The sequence below is a fragment of the Neoarius graeffei genome, chromosome 13, assembly GCF_027579695.1.
Source record: "Neoarius graeffei isolate fNeoGra1 chromosome 13, fNeoGra1.pri, whole genome shotgun sequence".
Taxonomy (NCBI): domain Eukaryota; kingdom Metazoa; phylum Chordata; class Actinopteri; order Siluriformes; family Ariidae; genus Neoarius; species Neoarius graeffei.
Genome location: NC_083581.1, coordinates 1795599 through 1821515, shown reverse-complemented (window position 1 = coordinate 1821515; position 25917 = coordinate 1795599). Strand labels below are relative to the sequence as shown.

The 25917-nt window shown below is 40.5% G+C and overlaps 1 protein-coding gene across 3 annotated transcripts in view; it reads right to left on the bottom strand.

Annotated features, from left to right (window-relative positions):
- Positions 1-25563, bottom strand: part of syn2a (synapsin IIa) — a 61528-nt gene extending 35965 nt beyond the window's left edge. For all 3 annotated transcript variants that reach the window (XM_060937097.1, XM_060937095.1, XM_060937096.1), the window contains exon 1: positions 25232-25563. In XM_060937097.1, the coding sequence (XP_060793080.1) occupies positions 25232-25563 (332 nt within the window). The remainder of the gene's footprint in view (positions 1-25231) is intronic.
- Positions 25564-25917: the final 354 nt, after the last annotated feature.

Below are 25917 nucleotides of genomic sequence, written 5' to 3'. Positions count from 1 at the left end.
GCTGGTAGTTGCTATAGTTTCAAATCTTTTCCAAAATTTTGTGTAGCATCACATGTTTGCTCATGTTAACTAACTAGAAATCCTTCAGAAATCCTGTCACAACGACATAAACAACGGAGGTTAGCTAAACAGCTAGCACTAACATGACTAAAAATACCTCTGAAATCCTCTCACAAAGGACAGGTAGAGACTTGTTGGCTAACTTGCTAATGCTAACATGACTACAAATCCCTCTGAAATCCTCTCACAAATGCAATTATTCATTCAATTAGCTTGTGTTAGCTAACTGGCTAGTGCTAACATGACTACAAATCCCTCTAAAATCCTCTCACAAATGTGATTAGTTTGTGTTAGATAACTGCCTAGCACTAACAACTAAAAATACCTCTGAAATCCTCTCACAAATGAGATTAGCTTGTGTTAGCTAACTGGCTAGTGCTAACATTACAAATCACTCTGAAATCCTCTCACAAATGCGATTAGCTTGTGTTGGCTAACTTGCTAACACTAACATGACTACAAATCCCTCTGAAATCCTCTGACAAAGGACAGGTAGAGACTACTATAGCTAGCAAGTTGGCTAAATTGCTAATGCTAACATGACTACAAATCCCTCTGAAATCCTCTCACAAGCTTGTTTTAGCTAACTGCCTGGAAATAACATGACTAAAAAAACCCTCTGAAATCCTCTCACAAATGCAATTAACTTGTGTTAGCTAACTGGCTAGCACTAACAACTAAAAATCCCTCTGAAATCCTCTCACAAATGCGATTAGCTTGTGTTAGCTAACTGCCTAGCACTAACATGACTACAAATCCCTCTGAAATCCTCTCACAAATGCGATTAGCTTGTGTTAGCTAACTGCCTAGCACTAACATAGGGTGACCAGACGTCCCGGTTTTACCAGGACATTCCCGATTTGGAGTTGTGTGTCCCGAGTCCCGACAAAAGTCTGTCGGGACACGGATATGTCCCGGTTTTCGCCACTCACGACGTTTGCGACTGAGCAGCGTGGGAATCATTAGCGGAGAAATGTCTGCATTTACTATTTTGATGATTTGACAGGAATCGCAAACTTTCCTGGTTACTGCCCCCTGGCCCTGTGGCATGGGTGTTTATTTAGCCACATTTCCGGTTGAGAGTACGTCATGCGCGTTCTGGCTGCCGCTTCTCACCGGAGCGTTTTTGTTTTTTTGTTTTATTTTATTTCTTTTTCTATTATTTTTTTTTCTGTGTGTTTGTGTAGTTTGATGTTTATTTGAGTGTTTTCTCCACCGGTTGTGGGGTAGCTCCGGACCTAGTTTTGTCCGTCGGTTGTGGTGTAGCTCCGGACCTAGTTTTGGGCGTCGGTTCCCTCCAGGCCTTGGTTCGCCGTGGGCGATGCCTGCGCTCCCAGCTGTGGACTGCATTGAGCTCGTTGCTCATTTTACTTCATGGTTGTCCAGCGCTCTGCGCTAACGCTTGGCGTGATGTTCTGAGCGATGTTGCTCGGTGGTGTCGCGGCGGCTGTGCAGGCGGTTTGGGACACACCAGCACTCTGCGTGGCGGAGCTTCTCTGCTCGCTTTGTGGATCCATGGCGTGGTGTTCGAGTGATGTTGCTGACGGCGTCACGGCGGCAGTGCTGGAGATGTGGGACTTGTTTTCGTGTGCCTTTTGGTGGGACTGTGGCTGCTACACCACAGGAATTACATCCTGACCCCTACTTGGTGGACTTTTTACTTTTTATTTTTTTATTTATTTATTTTTAATTATATTTTTATTTATTTATTTTTCTTTCTTTGTCTACTATTTATCTGTTGCTGTATCTGTGTGTGTGTGATTGTGTGTGTGTGTGTGTGTGTGTGTGTGTGTATGTTTGAACTTCCTGTGAAGCGTCTTTGAGTACCATGAAAAGCGCTATACAAAACAGATGTATTATTATTATTATTATTATTATTCCAGACAACAGAACGTGTTGCCATGCAACAATAAAATAAACATTAACTGGCGTGAATGTTCTTTGTCTAGCAGCTAGCAGCAGTAATGCCGCAGCAATTATGCCGAAAAGAAAATTTACCTTTTCCAAAGATTTACAGGGCACCTACCCCTTCCTCCGAGAGGTGCAGAACAATGCGCACGAAGCCGACTGCACACACTGTAAGGGGTCATCCATAATTTTCATCATTATCACGAGCATACAAACCATACGTGGGGAGGAGGGGGTTAATGACCAGGCGTACACTTTTTAAAAATGAAAAAATGATGATCCGTCAATGTGTGAATCGGCGGCCGCCATGTTAAAAATTTTGCTCCACATTGGTGTTGCTAGCTAGCTCTACACGCTTTCTTTCTTCAATACAACAATAGCTGACCCAGATTTTGACCGCATTTACAAATTTGTGAATAGCAGAAATACCACTATTCACAGGACTCCTTCAAATGAGTACGAGCAGTTTTTAAACACTTATTGTTTCCTGCATTCATCTGAGAAGAGGCAGTTAGGGCAGGACAGGCTGCTTGGAAAGAATCAAAAATGAATGTTTCAAAGCCAAAACGCAACAGCTCCCCTTAAAAAGACAGTTCCTAATTTTCAATAATCAGACCCTCCAGGATTTTGCGATGTTGCGATTTGCAACTTCAACGCAAATTAAACCAATCCCCGCGAATTCAGGGCGGTGTTGCAATTATATCCAATCACCGCAACTTTCCCGCAAATTTGACCAATCGTTGGCGTTGTCTTGAGGTGACGTCGACAAACTACCTTCCGCCTTACTTCAGTGTTTATGTAGGCTTAAATTCTGTTACTGAAAGTGTGTTATGTTTACAGTGAAGGACTGTGTGCACTTTACATTGTTTTTTTACTTCATACAAGAAATTAATGGATGCCAACATTTTTGCCAAAATGGTATTTTATTTTCCATTGTTTAGGCAGCTTCAGCATCATACTGTGAGATTCTGTTCAAATTGTTTTTTTCTTCTATGAAGCCTGAGCCATTTATTTTATTAGTTTATAATTATTGTTTAATTTAGTCTTCAGGAGAGACTGCCTGCACACAGTACTAGCATTAATAGTTTTTTTTCTTACATGAAAGCTGAGGCATTTATATTATATTTTAAGGTAACTTCATGTTGTGCTGTGAGGTTCTCTGCACTTTAACTTTTGAACCAACAGGTGCATTTGGATAAGTAAAGCCTATTTTTCTACATTTTTGTAGTCCTGGTAATCTTTTATATTGGTAAAGTTGTTTATAGGACCATTTCTCAGTGTCTTTGTTTTTTTTTAATCAATAGTTTTTCAGTAATAACTTAATATTTAACATATCACTCAATTTTAATCACAAAAAGAGAAAATCGCAACAATTTCTCGCAACTTTCACTTCCTCCCGCAATGTAATCGCAACAAAAACCTAAAAAACACCGCAACTTTCATCGCAATTTTTTGGAAACCCCCCCCCCCCCCCCCCCCCCCCCCGCAACATCAGACATTTTAGCCCGCAACAATCACAAAAAAGGCCCGCGGAATCCTGGGGGGAACTGAAAAATGAATCGCTTGCTTTCTATGAAAACATCTGGACCCGTCTTGTGTCTTCTTTTCTTCTCTTGTGAATCTTTATATTGTCCTGTCATCCGATTTTAATAAAAAGTAATAAAAGACATGGTTTTATTTTGAATTCCTATTCCACGTAGATCCATCATCATTTTTTTGTCCGCTAATGTACACTTTTGGGGGGAGGGAGGGGGGTTGCTCAAAAGTCTACTCTTTATAGACTCATGATAATGATGAAAATTATGGATGACCCCTAAGTGTTTTGTTCTTGTACTGAGTTGGGTAGCCTATGCTGCAAATGCTGTGCGCTCCTGTGGGGGCTTTCCTCGGGCTGTCGCCCCTCTCCTCCTTTACTGCTGTTTTGTTTGAGTGTATATTTATGGAAGCCGCGAGAGGCCCTTCATATAATCTTTTTTTTATTCACCTTGTTATCCCGAGATAACGACATAATTAATTCAGGATCTCGAGAAAACAACACAACTAATTCGAGATCTCGAGAAAACAAAACCATTATTTCATGATCTCAGCTGGATCACTGCATCTCCGTCGGTAGAGACGAAGCCGGGCCAGTCTTCTGCGGAGGTGCCGTGGACTAATTTTGAATTTATCCCTTATTAAAAGACTTAATGCAATCTCTCCCTGTGTCAACCCCTGATCAAAATATTGCCTTATTAGGTGATCGATTATTCCAGACATTCTAATGACCAAAGTTGTGTCTATACAGAGTGAGAAATAGCCCCAAAGTCAGCATATCACAAGTCTCTTGGCGCACCTGAATGAACCATTTCTCAGCTGTTTACTCGAGATCATGAAATAATTGTTTTGTTATCTCGAGATCTCGAAATAACGGTTTTGTTTTCTCGAGATCTCGAATTAGTTGTGTTGTTTTCTCGAGATCCTGAATTAATTATGTCGTTATCTCGGGATAACAAGGTGAATAAAAAAAAGGATTATATGAAGGGCCTCTCGCGGCTTCCGTAGTATATATTCTCAAATCACTTGTCTCTTTTTTGTTTCTGTTTAACACACCATTCTGACAGTTTGGCCATATTGCTGTGTTGAACAGCTCGTTGCAGCTTCCATTAAAGTGTTCACTTTTGTCCACATCTTCTTGCTTTATTCATTCAGTTGTGGGGAATGGTTAGTAAGGTTGATTCTGACCGAGGCTATGTTGAGGTCACATATCTACTTTTTAAGTTCATGCTATAGTGCATACAATTTTAGAGCTATAGCCTACATGTGCATATGCATTCTTCTTGGTGTTCTCACAAACAGGTGGAATAAATCAGTGTAAATTTGGCCTATGGACATAGCCTGGCCTATTCTCAGCCATTACAACATCTGCTGTCTGACCATAATTTAACTGATCTGTACACCACTATGCTACTAGATAACAAAATGCCTGTTTGTTTTATTTCATGTGAATAAAACATGAAATCCTCTGAAATCCTCTCACAAATGAGATTAGCTTGTGTTAGCTAACTGCCTAGCCCTAACATGACTACAAATCCCTCTGAAATCCTCTCATAAATGCAATTAGCTTGTGTTAGCTAACTGCCTAGCACTAACATGACTACAAATCCCTCTGAAATCCTCTCACAAATAAGATTAGCTTGTGTTAGCTAACTGCCTAGCACTAACATGACTAAAAATTCTTCTGAAATCCTCTCACAAATGAGATTAGCTTGTGTTAGCTAACTGTCTAGCACTAACATGACTACAAATGCCTCTGAAATCCTCTCACAAATGCAATTAGCTTGTGTTAGCTAACTGCCTAGCACTAACATGACTACAAATCCCTCTGAAATCCTCTCACAAATGCGATTAGCTTATGTTGACTAACTTGCTAACGCTAACGTGACTACAAATCCCTCCGAAATCCTCTCACAAATGCCATTAGCTTATAACATGACTACAAATCCCTCTGAAATCCTCTCACAAATGCAATTAGCTTGTCTTAGCTAACTGGCTAGCGCTAACATGACTACAAATCCCTCTGAAATCCTCTCACAAATGAGATTAGCTTATGTTGACTAACTTGCTAACGCTAACGTGACTACAAATCCCTCTCAAATCCTATCACAAATGCCATTAGCTGATAACATGACTACAAATCCTTATGAAATCCTCTCACAAATACAATTAGCTTGTGTTAGCTAACTGGCTAGTGCTAACATGACTACAAATCCCTCTGAAATCCTCTCACAAATGTGAATAGCTTGTGTTAGCTAACTGCCTAGCACTAACATGACTAAAAATCCTTCTGAAATCCTCTCACAAATGAGATTAGCTTGTGTTAGCTAACTGCCTAGCACTAACATGACGACAAATCTCTCTGAAATCCTCTCACAAATGCAATTAGCTTGTGTTAGCGATCTGCCTAGCACTAACATGACTACAAATCCCTCTGAAATCCTCTCACAAATGCAATTAGCTTGTGTTAGCTAACTGCCTAGCACTAACATGACTAAAAATCCTTCTGAAATCCTCTCACAAATGAGATTAGCTTGTGTTAGCTAACTGCCTAGCACTAACATGACTTCAAATCCCTCTGAAATCCTCTCACAAATGCGATTAGCTTATGTTGACTAACTTGCTAACGCTAAGGTGACTACAAATCCCTCCGAAATCCTCTCACAAATGCCATTAGCTTATAACATGACTACAAATCCCTCTGAAATCCTCTCACGAATGCAATTAGCTTGTGTTAGCTAACTGTCTAGCACTAACATGACTACAAATCCCTCTGAAATCCTCTCACAAATGCAATTAGCTTGTGTTAGCTGACTGCCTAGCACTAACATGACTACAAATCCCTCTGAAATCCTCTCACAAATGCGATTAGCTTATGTTGACTAACTTGCTAACGCTAACGTGACTACAAATCCCTCTGAAATCCTCTCACAAATGCCATTAGCTTGTGTTAGCTAACTGGCTAGCGCTAACATGACTACAAATCCCTCTGAAATCCTCTCACAAATGAGATTAGCTTGTGTTAGCTAACTGCCTAGCACTAACATGACTACAAATCCCTCTGAAATCCTCTCACAAATGTGATTAGCTTGTGTTAGCTAACTGCCTAGCACTAACATGAGTAAAAATCCTTCTGAAATCCTCTCACAAATGAGATTAGCTTGTGTTAGCTAACTGGCTAGCGCTAACATGACTACAAATCCCTCTGAAATCCTCTCACAAATGAGATTAGCTTGTGTTAGCTAACTGCCTAGCACTAACATGACTACAAATCCCTCTGAAATCCTCTCACAAATGAGATTAGCTTGTGTTAGCTAACTGCCTAGCACTAACAACTAAAAATCCCTCTGTAATCCTCTCACAAATGAGATTAGCTTGTGTTAGCTAACTGCCTAGCACTAACATGACTACAAATCCCTCTGAAATCCTCTCACAAATGAGATTAGCTTGTGTTAGCTAACTGCCTAGCACTAACAACTAAAAATCCCTTGTAATCCTCTCACAAATGAGATTAGCTTGTGTTAGCTAACTGCCTAGCTGATGTCTACTGACTTTTATCCAATCAACGAAGAGAACGACAGTCACTTCCGTAATGTAGGATTCACCCAGGCTGTCCAACATTTTTTACAAGCAGTCATTCATCGTGGCCACTAAACCCAATACCACACGGCAAAAACATAAATGCAAATCCCGGGTTGCCTGGGAGAATGAATTTCCATAGATAAGCAAATGTTCGACCAGCCAGTTACACATTTTAAGGTAAAGATACCTTAAATCAGAATATAATGGACATTTGAGTGTGAAATTAAACTCGTCTTCCGTAGCATTTCAGAAACAAACTGTACAACTTCTAAAGTGTTTAGTGACCTTTTGCAGGACAGAGAATGTGTTTGGTGAGTGTATCTGAATAGTGTGGGAGTGTCTTAGTGCTATTTGGAATTTATGTTTGAAAGTTTTAAGTGAAAGTTTACAAGTGAATTATGTGAAGGATTTTGATGGAGTTTTGAGGTTTGAAGTGAAAGATTACTAGTGAGTGTATTTTGGTCGGACTAAAATATTGCATGTGAGTGAATTTCTTTGTGGAGTATATTTTGATAGTATGGTAGTATTTATAGAGCCATTTTTACATTTTGTTTGAAAACTTTCAGTCAAAGTTTGCAAATGAGCAAATTCCTTTGCTGCATTCCGATCGGATTTTGATAGGATTTCTAGTGCTTTTTAAAAATTCTGTTGGAAAGTGTTTAGTGAGAGAGACGCATTTTAGTCGTACTAAGACAGTGCAGTATTTATTTAATTGAGTTGTTACTATTTTGGTCAAATCTTATTAAAATTTAATTTATATATGATATTATAGTTCTGGCATGGTGGTGTCATGGTTAGCGCTGTCACCTCACAGCAAGAAGGTCCGGGTTCGAGCCCCGTGGCCGGCGAGGGCCTTTCTGTGTGGAGTTTGCATGTTCTCCCCGTGTCCGCGTGGGTTTCCTCCGGGTGCTCCGGTTTCCCCCACAGTCCAAAGACATGCAGGTTAGGTTAACTGGTGACTCTAAATTGAGCGTAGGTGTGAATGTGAGTGTGAATGGTTGTCTGTGTCTATGTGTCAGCCCTGTGATGACCTGGCGACTTGTCCAGGGTGTACCCCGCCTTTCGCCCGTAGTCAGCTGGGATAGGCTCCAGCTTGCCTGCGACCCTGTAGAAGGATAAAGCGGCTACAGATAATGAGATGAGATTATAGTTCTCTGTATTTTTACATGAGCTTACAGAAGGAAAACACATTTGATGCAATCCAATAATACTTTAATTCACTGTGACTATTTTAAGAAATGATAAACATTCTTCTAAAGCATCACGTGTTATTTTCTGTGGGTCTCTGTATGTATACAATATTCAGGCAGGAGATTTTTCAGCTAAAAATCTGATTTAAGACTTCCCTTTCATTGTTATTATATTACAATTCAAGACAAGAGTATTATTTCAGATTTTTCTCTCTGAGCTCTCTCATGCCTGATACAGGAATCCCATAACCTTTATTAACTGATAGAACAATACCAACAATTCAAAAACTCTTTAATTGTATAAATTTCAAATGGTTTGCAATTAATTGGGATCCACTGTTTTTATCGTTTCAACCACGCATCAGACCCTCGGCCAATTGAAAATGTCATTCATGCACTTTTCTCCCCCATGAGAATTTTGAAAAGTTGGCAAGTATGATGACTAGAAATCCCTCTGAAATCCTCTCACAAATGCAATTAGCTTGTGTTAGCTAACTGGCTAGCACTAACATGACTAAAAATGCCTCTGAAATCCTCCACAATTGAGATTAGTTTATTTTAAACAGCTAGTTATCCAGATCAGTAGTGCAGATTAAGAACATGCCTGGATCCTATCTCAGGTTAGAATATTAGCTAGCTGGCTAGTGTTAGCATCAACTTTAGTGAAAGTCCGTCAAAAGCCTGTCAGAAATGAGGTTAGCTCATTTCATTAGCAGCTAGCTGGCTCGATGATGCAGATTAGCATCGTAGATTATGAAGGTAAAAATCCTTCAGAAATCCTGTCACAATGACATTAGCTCATTTTAGCCAGCTAGCTAGAAACATTAATACTGACGAAATAAGAACATAAAATCCTTAAAATCCTCTCTCAGGATAAAGAGAAGAATTAATAGAATATATTACTTATGGAGAATAATCGCACAGTCATGCTCTCTGTTATAAAGCACTTAAGGAAAGAAACAAAAGAAAATAAAGTTATCCTCTCTCAGGAGAGCGCATATTCACTCGCTGTCTGGTGTTTAAAAAATAAAATAAAATACAATCCTGTCACTAATAAATGTAGTTCATTTTATCTCTCTGAGGTGAGCTGATATGAGCTAATTGATTAGATTTAACGAGATGGATAGCATTAGTATGACTAAAAAATATTTTCTTCTTAAAGTCTAGAACCTTTCAGAACTTTAACATTTCACTTCTTGGCACTTGGTACACTCTTAGAAACAGTGATTTATTTTACTTATTGTTATTATGATCCTAAAAGTGTTCTACCCCTGTGTAACTCTTTCTGAGAGGAAAACACTCTGATATAGTGTTCTGTGTAGAACCAGAGATATAACTGCAGAACCATTAAGGTTCTGAAATTTCTGTGTGTGGAACAAACTCCAAATTACCCCCCAGGATTCCCGAAGCGTCTGTCGGATAATTAAGGGCACTTAGCTTGGATTAGCTAAACGCGTTCTGCAAGAGAGAAACATTGTTTTTTGGGTTCTCCCAAAACGGACAGCTGGAGAACTGTAAGGGGTTCTAAGTTTTCTCAGAGTGTATAAATAGACGTGGTGTGTGTGAGATTCTGCACTGAGAGTTTATTAGAAACAGATGAAAAGCCCCAGGGAAGCTTTGTGTTGTGCATGAAACCTGAGGTTCTGCCAAACACCGAGACAACATCTACTGAATACAAAATACACTTATCTCTGAGATCGATCCCTAACTGGCATGTATATATTTTGGCACCCCTTTAATTAGCGATGTTTTTTGTTTAACGTGTTACTGTCGATGTTCTCTGCTGGTTTTCTTTTTCTCGTCAGTTGTTTATTTTTATCTTTTCTTTAAGAACTGGTTAGTGAGTGCAGCTGTTCTGTACACACCCTGTAATTTTAGGTCTCATAGATGCACTGATTAGCAGTTAAGCGAGAAACTGCCATTCGGAACGCTCTCCAAATAGCTCCTCCATCAAGAACCTGACGTCTGAGATTGCCTGTGATATGAAAGCTCTGACGTATTGCTGAATCATTTATAAATGATTTGGCACACAGTGGTGCTTTAAATTGCATTTTGTCGCAGGAACCCGATTGCACATTAACTGGTAACTTTGCAGTTTGAATTTTCAGATGTTTCTGATTTTTATATCGTTTTTGATCATTTATCTGGATTATAAACAAGCACTTTCATAGTTTTATTTATTTTCTACTCGATTTTCAAGTCCAAAGTCAGTTCTACTATAAACAGCATGAGTTCTTCTTTTTTACTTTTGCAGTTTTACTGGTTTAGTTTTTTATAGTCACCTAAAACTAAAGCAGACTGATAGCACTATCTGTGCCACATACCATATGTTTGAAATAGATGCAATTTTATTGATTGTTAAACTGAAGTATCAAAAAGAAGAAAACGTACGTGCGGCTCTCTTAGCACGGTTGCCATGTCTCAGCACAAATTACAGACTAACTACATCTCCAGAACCACGTGAAAAGACCTGAACTGAGCCCAAAATGTTCAGACACTGGATAAGGGAGACAAATGTTTTCTTCACTAAAGTATGAACACATTTCTGATTTTCAGTGTCTGTAGTTCGCCTTAATGTCGTCACCAGATAAAGACATTATTCATGATTTTAAAAAAATCTTTGCAATATATCTTAAAATACAAATGATTCTTAAATTGTAGATACACTGTCTACACTTGCACTATACTTTTGTTGACTGTCCTCTATATTTTTGGAAATTGATGAAATTTATTTCACTTGTTTGCTTTAAAACAAGGTCTTGGTGGAAGTGGAGTATTTTTAAACTAAACTAACTAGACTTGTGTTTTCCTGTAAACTTGTTCCAAAACTAGTCCTATTCAGTATAAACCCTGGCAACCTGTGTTTAAGTGAAGAAGTTGAAAAATATGAGTATAAAATCACTCTGAGTTATGAAAATGAATTAAATTAAAATACAAATTCATATTTTAGAATGGATATAAACTAAAATGACAGCCAGGTTATTATTATTATATATCAAAGTCCTTCTTGCACCATACATGGTGTGTTTGGCAGCACCGATCTCCGTTTCGTAGCCCTCAGCCTCTCACATATTGAGGTATTTCACTCACGTGACCAAGTCATGTGATGCTACCATTTTGGACGGCACGGCTCGAATCAGTTTGAATGCGAGGAAGGCGACAAACGAAAAACATAAAAGAAAAAGGAGCGAGATGCAGAAAACACCTTCACTATCCAGCAATGTAGGGCATTTACAGGGTGAGCAGAGGGAGAGGTATTTGCAAAAATTGAGGTTAGCAGGCTTAGAGAACGACGTTTACCTGCTTCCACCAGGATTGTTCACTGACGTACGGAAGTACACGAAGCCCTCGTCTTTACCTGACTTCGGCCCACATGATCTGTATACCTATGTCGTTAAAAACCCATCGCCATACACAGGTATTGATCTGAAAGCGTATAAGAGTTTGGATGCCTACAAATATTTTGTGTCAGGCTGGGTAACATGCCTACATCAGCGGGTCGTCCCTGGAGCCGGTGGTCGCCATCTGATTACAGCTAAGGTTTGTTCACATTTTCATTTACTTTCGGTCCTCAGGATAAACAAGATGTTATTAAATGTCATTGAAATAACTTCTTAGTCTGTTGAGACATGGCCCGTTATAAATTTGCTGTTACCAGGCAATGACCAAGAACTGTATTATTAGGGTCGGTGTAGTTGTAGCAGTGTATTAGCAACTAGCTGTTAGCACTAGCTAATGTCAACAACATCGTAGCTGGTATGTTACTGTAGCAATATTTACGTTCAGTCATTTGGATGACTGTTAAAACCTTTCAGTCTCAAGTTTTTCCTTTACTGGATTTACTAGTTTACTGAGCTAGCGCGCTCGGCCAAGCCGGGAGCCATCGCGCGCTCTCCGGCCGAGCCGGGAGCCATTGCGCGCTCGCCGGCCGAGCCGGGAGCCATCGCGCACTCGCCGGCCGAGCCGGGAGCCATCGCGCGCTCTCCGGCCGAGCCGGGAGCCATCGCGCGCTCTCCGGCCGAGCCGGGAGCCATCGCGCGCTCTCCGGCCGAGCCGGGAGCCATCGCGCGCTCTCCGGCCGAGCCGGGAGCCATCGCGCGCTAGCTCAGTAAACTAGTAAATCCAGTAAAGGAAAAACTTGAGACTGAAAGGTTTTAACAGTCATCCAAATGACTGAACGTAAATATTGCTACAGTAACATACCAGCTACTGTTGTTGACATTAGCTAGCTTGCCGTCCAAAATGGTGGACACCGGGGCGTCACGTGACCCTGTGACGTCAGGTGAAATACCTCAATATTACAACCCCGATTCCAGAAAAGGTGGGACAAAGTACAAATTGTAAATAAAAACGGAATGCAATACTTTACAAATCTCAAAAACTGATATTGTATTCACAATAGAACATAGACAACATATCAAATGTCGAAAGTGAGACATTTTGAAATTTCATGACAAACATTGGCTCATTTGAAATTTCATGACAGCAACACATCTCAAAAAAGTTGGGACAGGGGCAATAAGAGGCTGGAAAAGTTAAAGGTACAAAAAAGGAACAGCTGGAGGACCAAATTGCAACTCATTAGGTCAATTGGCAATAGGTCATTAACATGACTGGGTATAAAAAGAGCATCTTGGAGTGGCAGCGGCTCTCAGAAGTAAAGATGGGAAGAGGATCACCAATCCCCCTAATTCTGCGCCGACAAATAGTGGAGCAATATCAGAAAGGAGTTCGACAGTGTAAAATTGCAAAGAGTTTGAACATATCATCATCTACAGTGCATAATATCATCAAAAGATTCAGAGAATCTGGAAGAATCTCTGTGCGTAAGGGTCAAGGCCAGAAAACCATACCGGGTGCCCGTGATCTTCGGGCCCTTAGACGGCACTGCATCACATACAGGCATGCTTCTGTATTGGAAATCACAAAATGGGCTCAGGAATATTTCCAGAGAACATTATCTGTGAACACAATTCACCGTGCCATCCGCCATTGCCAGCTAAAACTCTATAGTTCAAAGAAGAAGCCGTATCTAAACATGATCCAGAAGCGCAGACGTCTTCTAAGAACTTTAAGAACTTTATTTAAGGGTGACACTAAATATCATTATAGATAATTTACACGTGGCCCTCTAAATAACTAAAATTACTAACAAAAAATAAATAAATAAAAAAACCTCTAAAAAAGAAAAACTACAATATACAATTTGGAATTCATGAAAACTTTTAGCTAAGAAAAAATTATTACAAATTACAACTTAGATTTCTTGAGGGCCGCACCAAAAGAGGCTAGCGATTTACACTCTTTAACGTCTCTTGGTAAAGCATTCTAGAGCTTTGCACCACTGAAACTGAATGTTCTTTCACCAAAAGAGTGTTGTATTTTTTGGCAACTGCAGGTTGCTTTGTGAAGATCTTGTATTTTTAGAGTGAACTGCTCCAAAGTTTATAAATTTTGCTTTTAGATAATCTGGTAGTAATCCATTTAAAGATTTTTAAAAAATATTCAGAATAGAACACAGACAATCAATCAATCAATCAATCAATCAATCAATCAATCAATCAATCAATCAATCAATCAATCAATCAAAGATTTAAACATGAGATGACATTTCAAACGTCTGACTCGTACAGTAAAAGGTTCTAAGTTTAGGGCTTGAAACAGTTCGCTGGAGGGATGGTCCCATCTTGCATCACATACAATGCGAGCTGCACATTTTTGTAGCATTAACATTGTGTTGTCGTGTTTTTGGAAATTATCTCCCCAAACTGTCCCACAATAGTCCATGATTGGTTGAATTAGAGAATCATAAAACGTTTTCCTCGCCTTGAATGTTAAAAAATGTTTTATTCTCCGTAGTAGTCCAATTCGTTTTCGTATCTTTTTAGAGATATACTCCACATGATTATTCCATGATAGTGTTGTCAATTTGAATTCCAAGTAACTTGGAAGAAGAAATGACTTCTCTGGGCCAAGGCTCATTTAAAATGGACTATGGCAAAGTGGAAAACTGTTCTGTGGTCAGACGAATCAAAATTTGAAGTTCTTTATGGAAATCAGGGACGCCGTGTCATTCGGACTAAATAGGAGAAGGATGACCCGAGTTGTTATCAGCGCTCAGTTCAGAAGCCTGCATCTCTGATGGTATGGGGTTGCATTAGTGCGTGTGGCATGGGCAGCTTACACATCTGGAAAGACACCATCAATGCTGAAAGGTATATCCAGGTTCTAGAGCAACATATGCTCCCATCCAGACGACGTCTCTTTCAGGGAAGACCTTGCATTTTCCAACATGACAATGCCAAACCACATACTGCATCAATTACAGCATCATGGCTGCGTAGAAGAAGGGTCCGGGTACTGAACTGGCCAGCCTGCAGTCCAGATCTTTCACCCATAGAAAACATTTGGTGCATCATAAAACGGAAGATACGACAAAAAAGACCTAAGACAGTTGAGCAACTAGAATCCTACATTAGACAAGAATGGGTTAAAAAAACTTGAGCAACTTGTCTCCTTAGTCCCCAGACGTTTACAGACTGTTGTAAAGAGAAAAGGGGATGTCTCACAGTGGGAAACATGGCCTTGTCCCAACTTTTTTGAGATGTGTTGTTGTCATGAAATTTATAATCACCTAATTTTTCTCTTTACAGTGGTGCTTGAAAGTTTGTGAACCCTTTAGAATTTTCTATATTTCTGCATAAATATGACCTAAAACATCATCAGATTTTCACACAAGTCCTAAAAGTAGATAAAGAGAACCCAGTTAAACAAATGAGACAAAAATATTATACTTGGTCATTTATTTATTGAGGAAAATGATCCAATATTACATATCTGTGAGTGACAAAAGTATGTGAACCTTTGCTTTCAGTATCTGGTGTGACCCCCTTGTGCAGCAATAACTGCAACTAAACGTTTGCGGTAACTGTTGATCAGTCCTGCACACCGGCTTGGAGGAATTTTAGCCTGTTCCTCCGTACAGAACAGCTTCAACTCTGGGATGTTGGTGGGTTTCCTCACATGAACTGCTCGCTTCAGGTCCTTCCACAACATTTCCATTGGATTAAGGTCAGGACTTTGACTTGGCCATTCCAAAACATTAACTTTATTCTTCTTTAACCATTCTTTGGTAGAACGACTTGTGTGCTTAGGGTCGTTGTCTTGCTGCATGACCCACCTTCTCTTGAGATTCAGTTCATGGACAGATGTCCTGACATTTTCCTTTAGAATTCGCTGGTATAATTCAGGATTCATTGTTCCATCAATGATGGCAAACCGTCCTGGCCCAGATGCAGCAAAACAGGCCCAAACCATGATACTACCACCACCATGTTTCACAGATGGGATAAGGTTCTTATGCTGGAATGCAGTGTTTTCCTTTCTCCAAACATAACGCTTCTCATTTAAACCAAAAAGTTCTATTTTGGTCTCATCCGTCCACAAAACATTTTTCCAATAGCCTTGTGGCTTGTCCACGTGATATTTAGCAAACTTCAGATGAGCAGCAATGTTCTTTTTGGAGAGCAGTGACTTTCTCCTTGCAACCCTGCCATGCACACCATTGTTGTTCAGTGTTCTCCTGATAGTGGATTCATGAACATTAACATTAGCCAATGTGAGAGAGGCCTTCAGTTGCTTAGAAGTTACCCTGGGGTCCTTTGTGACCTCTCCGACTATTACACGCCTTGCTCTTGGAGTGATCTTTGTTGGCCGACCACTCCTGGGGAGGGTAACAATGGTCTTGAATTTCCTCCATTTGTATACAATCTGTCTGACTGTGGATTGGTGGAGTCCAAACTCTTTAGAGATGGTTTTGTAACCTTTTCCAGCCTGATGAGCATCAACAACACTTTTTCTGAGCTCCTCAGAAATCTCCTTTGTTTGTGCCATGACACACTTCCACAAATGTGTTGTGAAGATCAGACTTTGATAGATCCCTGTTCTTTAAATAAAACAGGGTGCCCACTCACACCTGATTGTCATCCCATTGATTGAAAACACCTGACTCTAATTTCACCTTCAAATTAACTGCTAATCCTAGAGGTTCACATACTTTTGCCACTCACAGATATGTAATATTGGATCATTTTCCTCAAAAAATAAATGACCAAGTATAATATTTTTGTGTCATTTGTTTAACTGGGTTCTCTTTATCTACTTTTAGGACTTGTGTGAAAATCTGATGATGTTTTAGGTCATATTTATGCAGAAATATAGAAAATTCTAAAGGGTTCACAAACTTTCAAGCACCACTGTAAATGATACATTTTCTCAGTTTAAACATTTGATATGTCATCTATGTTCTATTCTGAATAAAATATGGAATTTTGAAACTTCCACATCATTGCATTCCGTTTTTATTTACAATTTGTACTTTGTCCCAACTTTTTTGGAATCGGGGTTGTACATAGCTAGGGTTACGGGGGGGTGTCCTCTGGTAACCACAAGAGTTTAACTCCCCACTCACATCTGTATTGCAGCATGCCTTGCCAGATGGCACCATTTTTATGATGGTCTTTGGTATGACCCAACCGTGAGTAGAACTCACTATCTCCCGATCGAGAGCCAGACACGCTAACCACTAGGCCACTCACATGTGTGTGTGTGTGGTCAGTGTCTAAAATCAGAGCTCCTGATGAGTTTATGAGCAAAATATCTCCAAGAGCACAAAATCCCCCTGAATAGAATAATAATATTACAGCACCTTGAATGAACCATCGAATTGTGTCATGTTGTGTTTTTCACCTCAATAAATCGCTGCATTGTCTTGTGACAGTGAGACCAATAATGAGAGACGCATCACAGTTACGATAAATATTTATTCCTTTCTTTGACGCTGCATGCCATGCGCCAGAAACAACACCAGCACATTTATTATGGTGCGACTCTGCTGGGTGCCTGGGGGACAGCAGTGAACCAGCGCTTTCACTTTACACCACTACTGTAGTTACCATCCAATATCACACTCCATACACCACACAGCTGTCTGGTTTCATCTCTCACATCCACACACACAGCACCATAAGGACTAATCCCCATGCACCTGTTCCTGATCAGAGCTCAATCACAGCGCAGACATTTAAATAAGGACTCTGAGTAACACACAGACTTTGCAAAAGCCTTGTATTTTGTGTCTCTTTTCTGGTTTTGACCCTGTTTGTATGTTTGGACTGTGAGTATTGTATCCCTCTGATATCCTGTCTGGGCCTCACTCCACCACTGCCTGGTTTTGTCTCCATTTTGGATCTGTTTGCTGTGTGTTTTCAATGAAACTCTTCCTGCGATTACAACCGTCTATCGCCCTTACACGACACAGACTGTCACCTGTCCAACCAGCAAGTGGACGAATAAAACTGTTTTAACTCGTTTTATATGAAACTGTGGTGAATATTTTCTGTAAAATGTGTTCGTAAATATAATAATCCCACATTATTTTTAAAAAGCAAATTAAAAATAAGTGCTGGATAAAAACCCATCTATCTTATGGAAATAAAGATACAGATTTCAGTGTTCGGCAGTCAAGTATTTATGAGATACGTTGCTTTGCACTTAAGGTCGGGTTCCCTGTGGTGGGATGCATTTATCATTCGTATGGCCGCAAAAGCCATCAAAAATCAAGTCGACGCATTTCTATATTCTCTTAAGTATGGCGCTCTATGTGCCTGGGGAACTCCGCTATTAGTTTAAATATCCATAAATTGATGTAAATTCAGTGTAGTTTACGTGTAAGAAGATTTTCCTTACTAGAACTAGAAAATATGACCCCATCACCCCTGTCTTATCCACACTGCATTGGCTCCCAATCAAATTTCGTATTGATTATAAAATACTACTATTGACCTTTAAAGCACTGAATGGTCTCGCACCACAGTACCTGAGTGAACTTCTGCTCCTCTATGACCCGCCACGCCTACTTAGATCAAAAGGTGCAGGCTATCTGCTGGTACCTCGTATAGTGAAGGCTACAGCAGGGGGCGGAGCCTTTTCTTACAAAGCCCCACAGTTATGGAACAGCCTTCCAAGTAGTGTTCAGGAATCAGACACAGTCTCAGTGTTTAAGTCTCGGCTGAAAACAGATCTGTTTAGTCAAGCCTTGTGTTAATGGTGTTTATGAGGTAAAGGTGTAGATCTGGAGGATCCTCAGACAGAGTGTTTTGGTAAACTGGGATGTATGGATGCTGTCAGTCCCCACTCGCTTGCTCACTCGAGTTTGTTGATGGTGTAGTGGCTGCTGCTTTATGTCCCGGGGCCCCTCATGCCTGTGTTACCTTCTGGCTCTCCCCTTTTAGTTATGCTGTCATAGTTAGACTCGCCGGAGTCCCTGCTTGTACTCAGTGCAATTTGTATACTGTTCCTACTTATTCAGGTGACATTGGGCATACCTAACAACCTGTGTTTTCTCTCTCTTCTCTCCCCCTCCAATCTGTCCCTCTGAGTTACATGTCGGTCCTGAGATCGAGATGCTGAACCTCTTCTGCTCCTCGGACCTGCCTGATCCATCCTGGTGCCCTGTGTCTGGTTGGAGCCTCATCACATCGCTCCTGTGGAGGACGGCCCCATATGGACAGTTGAAAGTCACACTTGGAGGACGCTCTGGACTCTTACAGTAATGCTTTTATGGCTGAGGACTACAGTTGACTTGCTAATTTTAGGACTGCAGTTGTCATGAACAGTTTTGCACTCAAGTTTCCATCAATGAAGAGTTTATAACATCAACGACACTGACTTCATGTTAAAACTGTTAATGTTATAGTCAGGCTGTCTGTTGTTGCCCAAATGAGGATGGGTTCCCTTTTGAGTCTGGTTCCTCTCGAGGTTTCTTCCTCGTGTCGTCTGGGGGAGTTTTTCCTTGCCACCGTCGCCATGGGCTTGCTCATTGGGGATAGATTAGGGATAAAATTGGCTCATGTCTTGGGTCATTCAGATTCTGTAAAGCTGCTTTGGGACAATGTCTATTGTTAAAAGCGCGATACAAACAAACAAACTTGACTTGACTTTTCTTCACATCAGTGTCAAGTTCAGAATATAAATGAGTGCTGATGAATCTCAGCTAAATCACTTTGGAGAAAAATGCCAAAGTCATCCAGTCACATGATGCTGTAGTGAAATATGAAACCTGAGAAGAAACAGTTGTATTGTAATGATAATAATAATCCCACTGATATTAATTTCCTGACACACACAACTGGAGCATGCGTGTTCTGAGTGGTGTTTTGGGAGTTATAAAATATACAACAGCGTCGATCGGGGGTCAGGAGTGTGGAGATGAATAACTTGATGCTTGCTCTTTGCTCTCTAGGGTTTTACAGTGAAATATAATCAACAGGATCGCTGCTGTGGAGCGAAGCTGTCTATCTGCAAAATCATAGTCCATATATCATAAATCTTTGATGGGTCAGGGATTCACACTGTGCTTCATGTTCATTTCACAGCCGATGCAATTTTTTTTGTGCTGACAAACAATAGATGTGAGCCTCCATGAACACCAGGTGCTGAACTATATTTAATTTTTAACTATGAAATTAAAGAGAAGACACAATGAGAGAAGTCAAGATGGATGATTGATGTTTTAAAGAACCCCAGAGCTGATTATTTTCCAAAAAAAGCACATCCCCTAGTGTTTTATTCCTCTTTTACCACAGCAATTTTCCAAAAGTTACCATCTCTTCTTTATTAAAGAATGACATCATACTATTTATCCATTTAACGTTCAGAAAATGAGTTAGTTCCTGTTCTCACTTACATTATAGCAGCGATAAACAGTCGTTCCTTCGCCAGAGTCTCTTTATTCTCTCTCTTCAAGTTAATAAGACAAATAAAGACAGTTTGTTTCCATCTTGTTCCTGAGAAACTGTAAAGAAGTGTAAACTCCTCTGTCCTTACAGTGTCAGCTTCACCTCTGTTACAGAGCGCTGGCACTGGAGACTCCTTCCAGAAACATTACCGAAACATCTGTTTAATATCAGTGGAGCATCTGCTGTACGAGTCCCTGAATCAGTTTATTGAATCTATAAAATACTATATCATCACTCACAATTCAATAACGATCACTCTGTGAGCAGAATCACACCTCCGGGACAGAAGAATGTATTTTATCACACACTCTGTGTCCTGCATCACTGTCAGGTCTTTTATTCTGTCGAGCAATAAAATTCCCAGTGGACCGTATCAGACGTTCTGTTCTTGGGAAAGACAGTTTTTGTGAAAGATGGATGTGTAGTGTCTGTTCCATTCCAGGCTTTTTGCCAAAGGCAGCTGATCAATGGGGTACGACTCTAATGATGACAGAGAGAAAGGTCACGCTGTGGTCACCGCCAACACAGACCCCTCAGGGTGGAGGCTCTTATCAAGGAGTTTACATGATCTCAATTCACGAATGAACTTCAAGAGTTATTTTACAGCTGTTAGATTGATATAATAAAAAAAACCTTGTAAGTTATTTTACAGTTGTGGTAATTTAAAGTGCATTACAAATAAGATGAAATTATCCTTTCGTCTGTAAAATAAGAAACAAAAATAATAAAATGACAAAATTAAGACATAAATAGCAAAAAAATGAAAAAAAAAAACCTTCTTCTCCTACTACTAATAATAGAAGAACAAGAATAAATAAAAAAATTAAATAAAATGTAGCTACACAGAAGAAATGACAAAGCTCAAATGAATAAAATAAAATAAATAAAAATAAATAAGATAAAACTAAAACAAATAAATGAAAAATTAAGTTTAAAAATAATATTTAAAAAAAACCTACCACATTATTTACCAGGTACCAGGAGTAGTTTTTTATACATCATAATTATATTTATATTCATTATATTTCCCTTACATGTTATTTTTGTATTTCTTGAAGCTATATACTGTAATTCTACACCTTATAAAGATTACATACGCTCACCGTCCACTTTATTAGGAACACCCCTACATCCACCTGCTGTTCTCTAATCAGCTGATCCCAGTGCATCAAATCCCACAGATCCAAATCAAGAGCTTCAGTTAATGTTCACAATGTTCAAACATCAGAACGGGAAAAACTGTGATCTCAATTTGTGTGTGACTTTCTGTCTCTCACTGTGGTATGGGTGTTGGTTTGAGCCAGATGAGTATGAGGTTTGAGTATTTCAGAAGCTGCTGATCTCCTCCTGGGGTTTTCACACACAACAGTCTCTAGAGTTTACACAGAATGGTGCGGAAAACAAAAAACACTGAGTGAGTGAGCGACAGTTCTGTGGGTGGAAACAAACGCCTTGTTGATAAGAGAGGGTCAGAGGGAAATGGACAGGAAGGATATAGTAACTCATATCATCACTCTTTACAACCGTGGTGAGCAGAAAAGCATCTCAGCATGCAACAGCAGAACAGAAGAACACATTGGGTTCCACTCCTGCAGCCAAGAACAGGGATCTTAGAACCAACAACACGTTCCTATTAAAGTGGCTGGTGAGTGTGTGCTTTCCATACAAATACATGATAGGAATAACGCACAATTCTGAAGCTTTTGTAGATTTTTACCGAATATTTGAAAAATTCTGAATGATCTACATAATAATAAAATGTGGATAACAATTAGGAATAAGACAGAAACACAAGCCCTCCTGTGCAGTAAAAAGAGAAGTGCTGAAACACTCGATCATACAGCAGATTTTACACACATCGCTAAAACACTCCATCCTTCAGCTTCCCTCCAGCTGGCAGAATTAAACATACATTTATCTCAAACTGTTGTATTTCCATTGTTTTAATGTCAGGATACTAATCACGCCTGCAACACACACACACACGCACACTCCTCAGATCTCTGGATGTGTTAACAGGGGAACACTCTGCAGAAACACTTTTATTGACGTGTGTAAAACGCAGAGCTTCCTGCAGCGTTACGTCTCTCGGGAATCTGAGCATGTTCACAACCGACCCGAGACTTGAGGAGGAACAGCCTGGAGTTTCACTCGATCACCTGAGTGTGTGTAATTGCATAATCTTATCACATTATATGACACAACAGTGCTGCTGAGTTCTGGACTCTGATTGGTCAGAAGGTGTTGATTAATTGTCTCTAACAGCAGCTCTGACAGTAGTGCAGGTTTATGTATATTAATGCTCTCACTCTGACACATTATCGTTTCTATAGAGGGCTCCGAGATGATGCTAAAAATACTGCGCGTGCGTGGCCATCTTGGAAGTCACTCGCTCCAGAGCGCTCATAGAGTACACATCATAGAGTACACATCATAGAGTACACATTTAGTGATTCGTTTCCGTGTTAGAGGGCTTAGAAGCTTGGATTTTTTAAGAATTTAGACATCTGAAGTGATGGAGCACTACTGTGAAAGTTTGGATAAGCAGGCACGGGAGCGTTATGCTGAGAAGGTACGTTTCATTGGGAATGTCGATCCATACACTGTTAGTGAGAAGGAATGGAAAGCTGACCCCAGCTTGTTGCCACATGTGACATACATCGATCTTGTGAACTATCTAGTGTTTCACCCAAGTCCATTTTGTGAACTAAAGGATTTCCAGAACTACAAGAGCATGGAAGCATACGATAGATTTGTGTCCGGTTGGGTCCGCAATGTGTCGGTGTTTACTGCTGAAGACGGAGAGACAAAAGTGATCAGAGGGAAAGTGTTGCACTCGCAGAGTCTATCCCAGCCTCGTCTACACCCCTGGATAATATTTGACAAGAGACATGCTATTTTGTGTGCACATTGCAACTGCATTGCTGGACTTGGGTAATGTTGCTCCCATGTTGCTTCCCTGTTGTTTTATGTTGAAGCGGCCACGAGACTGAGGGAAAGAACGACGGTCACACAACAGCCGGCAGACTGGATGCTACCGGCAACTATGAAATTAAAATAACTATTTTAGTAACTATTTTAGTAACTATGAAATTCAAGACAATATTAACCTACCTGTCACAAAGTGATCAGAACAAATCCGGATACAGTCAAGTTGTCCTAAATTTGATTGGTTAATGGCAGCCAGCCACTGTCGTCTCCTCCGCTCGCTTTTCTCCTGTGCTGCAATTCCCGGGTTAGTCACGACTTTGGGAAGTCTGTGGAAGCTTTTGCCACCCTTTTCCCCTCGGTTACTACAGCCAACAATGACACACGTATTCAGCATTGTCACCCCTTTTTGCTTCGCTGGACAACAACAATGCACTGACACAGCGACCTTAGACTTCCAATATGGCCGCCGCCGGGTGCGCGCTGACCTCGAAGCACTCTATAGTAACGGCTCACTCACAGGGGCGTGTCCAGCACACGCCCAACATAACCAGATTAAAATTAAATTTTCTGAAAGGAGAAATGTGTCTTTTGTAACATTTATGGAAGGAGTCTCCAGTGTTAGTGCTTTGTGAGAACAGGAACTAACTAGTTTTGTGAACATTTCAGTTAAAAACACACTTAATAAAACAGTCACTGTACAAGTCTGATCTCATCTCATTATCTGTAGCCGTTTTATCCTTCTACAGGGTCGCAGGCAAGCTGGAGCCTATCCCAGCTGACTACGGGCGAAAGGCGGGGTTCACCCTGGACAAGTCGCCAGGTCATCACAGGGCTGACACATAGACACAGACAACCATTCACACTCACATTCACACCTACGCTCAATTTAGAGTCACCAGTTAACCTAACCTGCATGTCTTTGGGGGAAACCGGAGCACCCGGAGGAAACCCACAGGGAGAACATGCAAACTCCACACAGAAAGGCCCTCGCCGGCCACGGGGCTCGAACCCGGACCGTCTTGCTGTGAGGCGACAGCGCTAACCACTACACCACCGTGCCGCTCCCAAGTCTGATCTATTTACAATAATTTAATTACAACCTGGTGACCTTTGTGTGACACTTGGACGTCAATCACGTTAAAAAGCTTTCTTTTGTTTCTTTCTTTCCTTCATCGCTTTACAACAGAGAGCAGAACAGATAACTGTGTGCTTATGTTCCATAAATAACACATTCTATTAAATCAGGCTTCTTCAGAGACGTGTGTTGTTGTCTGAGACGTGCTGAGACGTGAGATGTATTTTCTGAGGATGTGAAGTGTGTTTTATCAGCTACTCTTCAGCATGGCCTTCAGCTTTATTCCAAAGAGTTTTGTTGTGAAACAATCGTGAAAGGTGATAATAAATAATTTTCCGGATTTCTGTCCAAGAACATGACAGCGTAGCTAAACAAATTAGGGATCTAATTAAGAAAAACACACATGGATTAAATAGTCTAATTAGTTCAGATGTTTTCATGCTACATCGACTTGTCGACTGTCAAATGCAGGACACAAAGGAATAAAACTGTGTGTTATAAACACTATAAATTATTAATCATTACAGCAATATGAAATAATTCTTATATCTGAGTCAAAGATGAAAAAGGTGTCAAAACTGTTGGAAAAATACTCTGAAGTTTTCTTTAAAATGCTTAAAGAATGAGTTAAAATTCTCATTTATAACACTGAGGAGCAGTTTTGTAGCTTTATTTACCTGTACATATTTTATAGAAAACACATGACCACATCATATTTATGCTTGTGAATAATTTGCTGGATAACAACCTGCATTTAGATGCACAGACATCATCTTTATATTTGACCCACATTTAGAAACAATTTTAATAATTTATTTTATAATTACAGATCAACAAGTACTGTGATACCTGATTTTAGGCAACGATTCAAGGAAATTGCTCATAATCATGAAATCAGACACTCAGATGATATAATAAACATTATAATAGAGAGGAGTGAAGATGGCATCATGTGTGATGGAGATGGAGGATTCGTGCTCGCAGCATCATGCGTGTAAGAGGAAAACCCAAAGCATGCACTCATTCAGTCACGCATGACCTGATTTCAACATACTAACATCATGTTCCACCAGTTTCATCCTAAACATCTCACACACAATTACACGTACACGTGGATTTGGGTTTAGAAGCTCAAAAAGCATCACCACACCTACCATTCCTGCTGCGGCTCGTCGATGATGAGCAGGATTTTGAACTTCTTGGCAACAGGGACGGGTGTCTGTTCAACCAGCCCTGCTGAGGCTGCCGTTTGCTTCACGACGTTGGTGATGGAGCTGAAGAATCCTGCACCTGAGGGCTGGGCAGCTGGCTGGGGTTTCCTCTCCTGGTTTGGGTTCTGGCCCGGAGAGACCTGAGGAGCCGGTTCGGACGCCGCCCCGGGTGGAGGAGGCTGGGGAGGATCGGGTTTCTGCAGGTCTGATAGGTAACCGTTGGGCAGGTTGGAGATGAAGGTGCTGTCAGAGAGACGGCGGCGCAGGTAGTTCATGGCTGTGGATGAGGATGTAATCTAAAATCCTGATCCGAGATGGTGGAACCGGCGCTGCTCAGATAAGTACTGCAGAATATGTGTGAGCTTTTCGAGAGATTATCACTCATCCGTATGGAATGGGTTTTCCTGCTTGCGTCTCTGTGCTTCCTCTCGGCTCTCGATGTCTAGGATGCTGACGTCGCTCATCCTCATCCACCAATCACACGCTTCTAAAGCCTGCAGGAGAGGAGAGGAGATGCTCAGCTCCCTCCCTCCATCCATCCATCCATCCATCCCTCCTCTTCCCCCATTCCACAGCCTCACAGCCATCATGGCTTTCAATCCGCTGCAGAAAGGGGGGATAAATAAAAA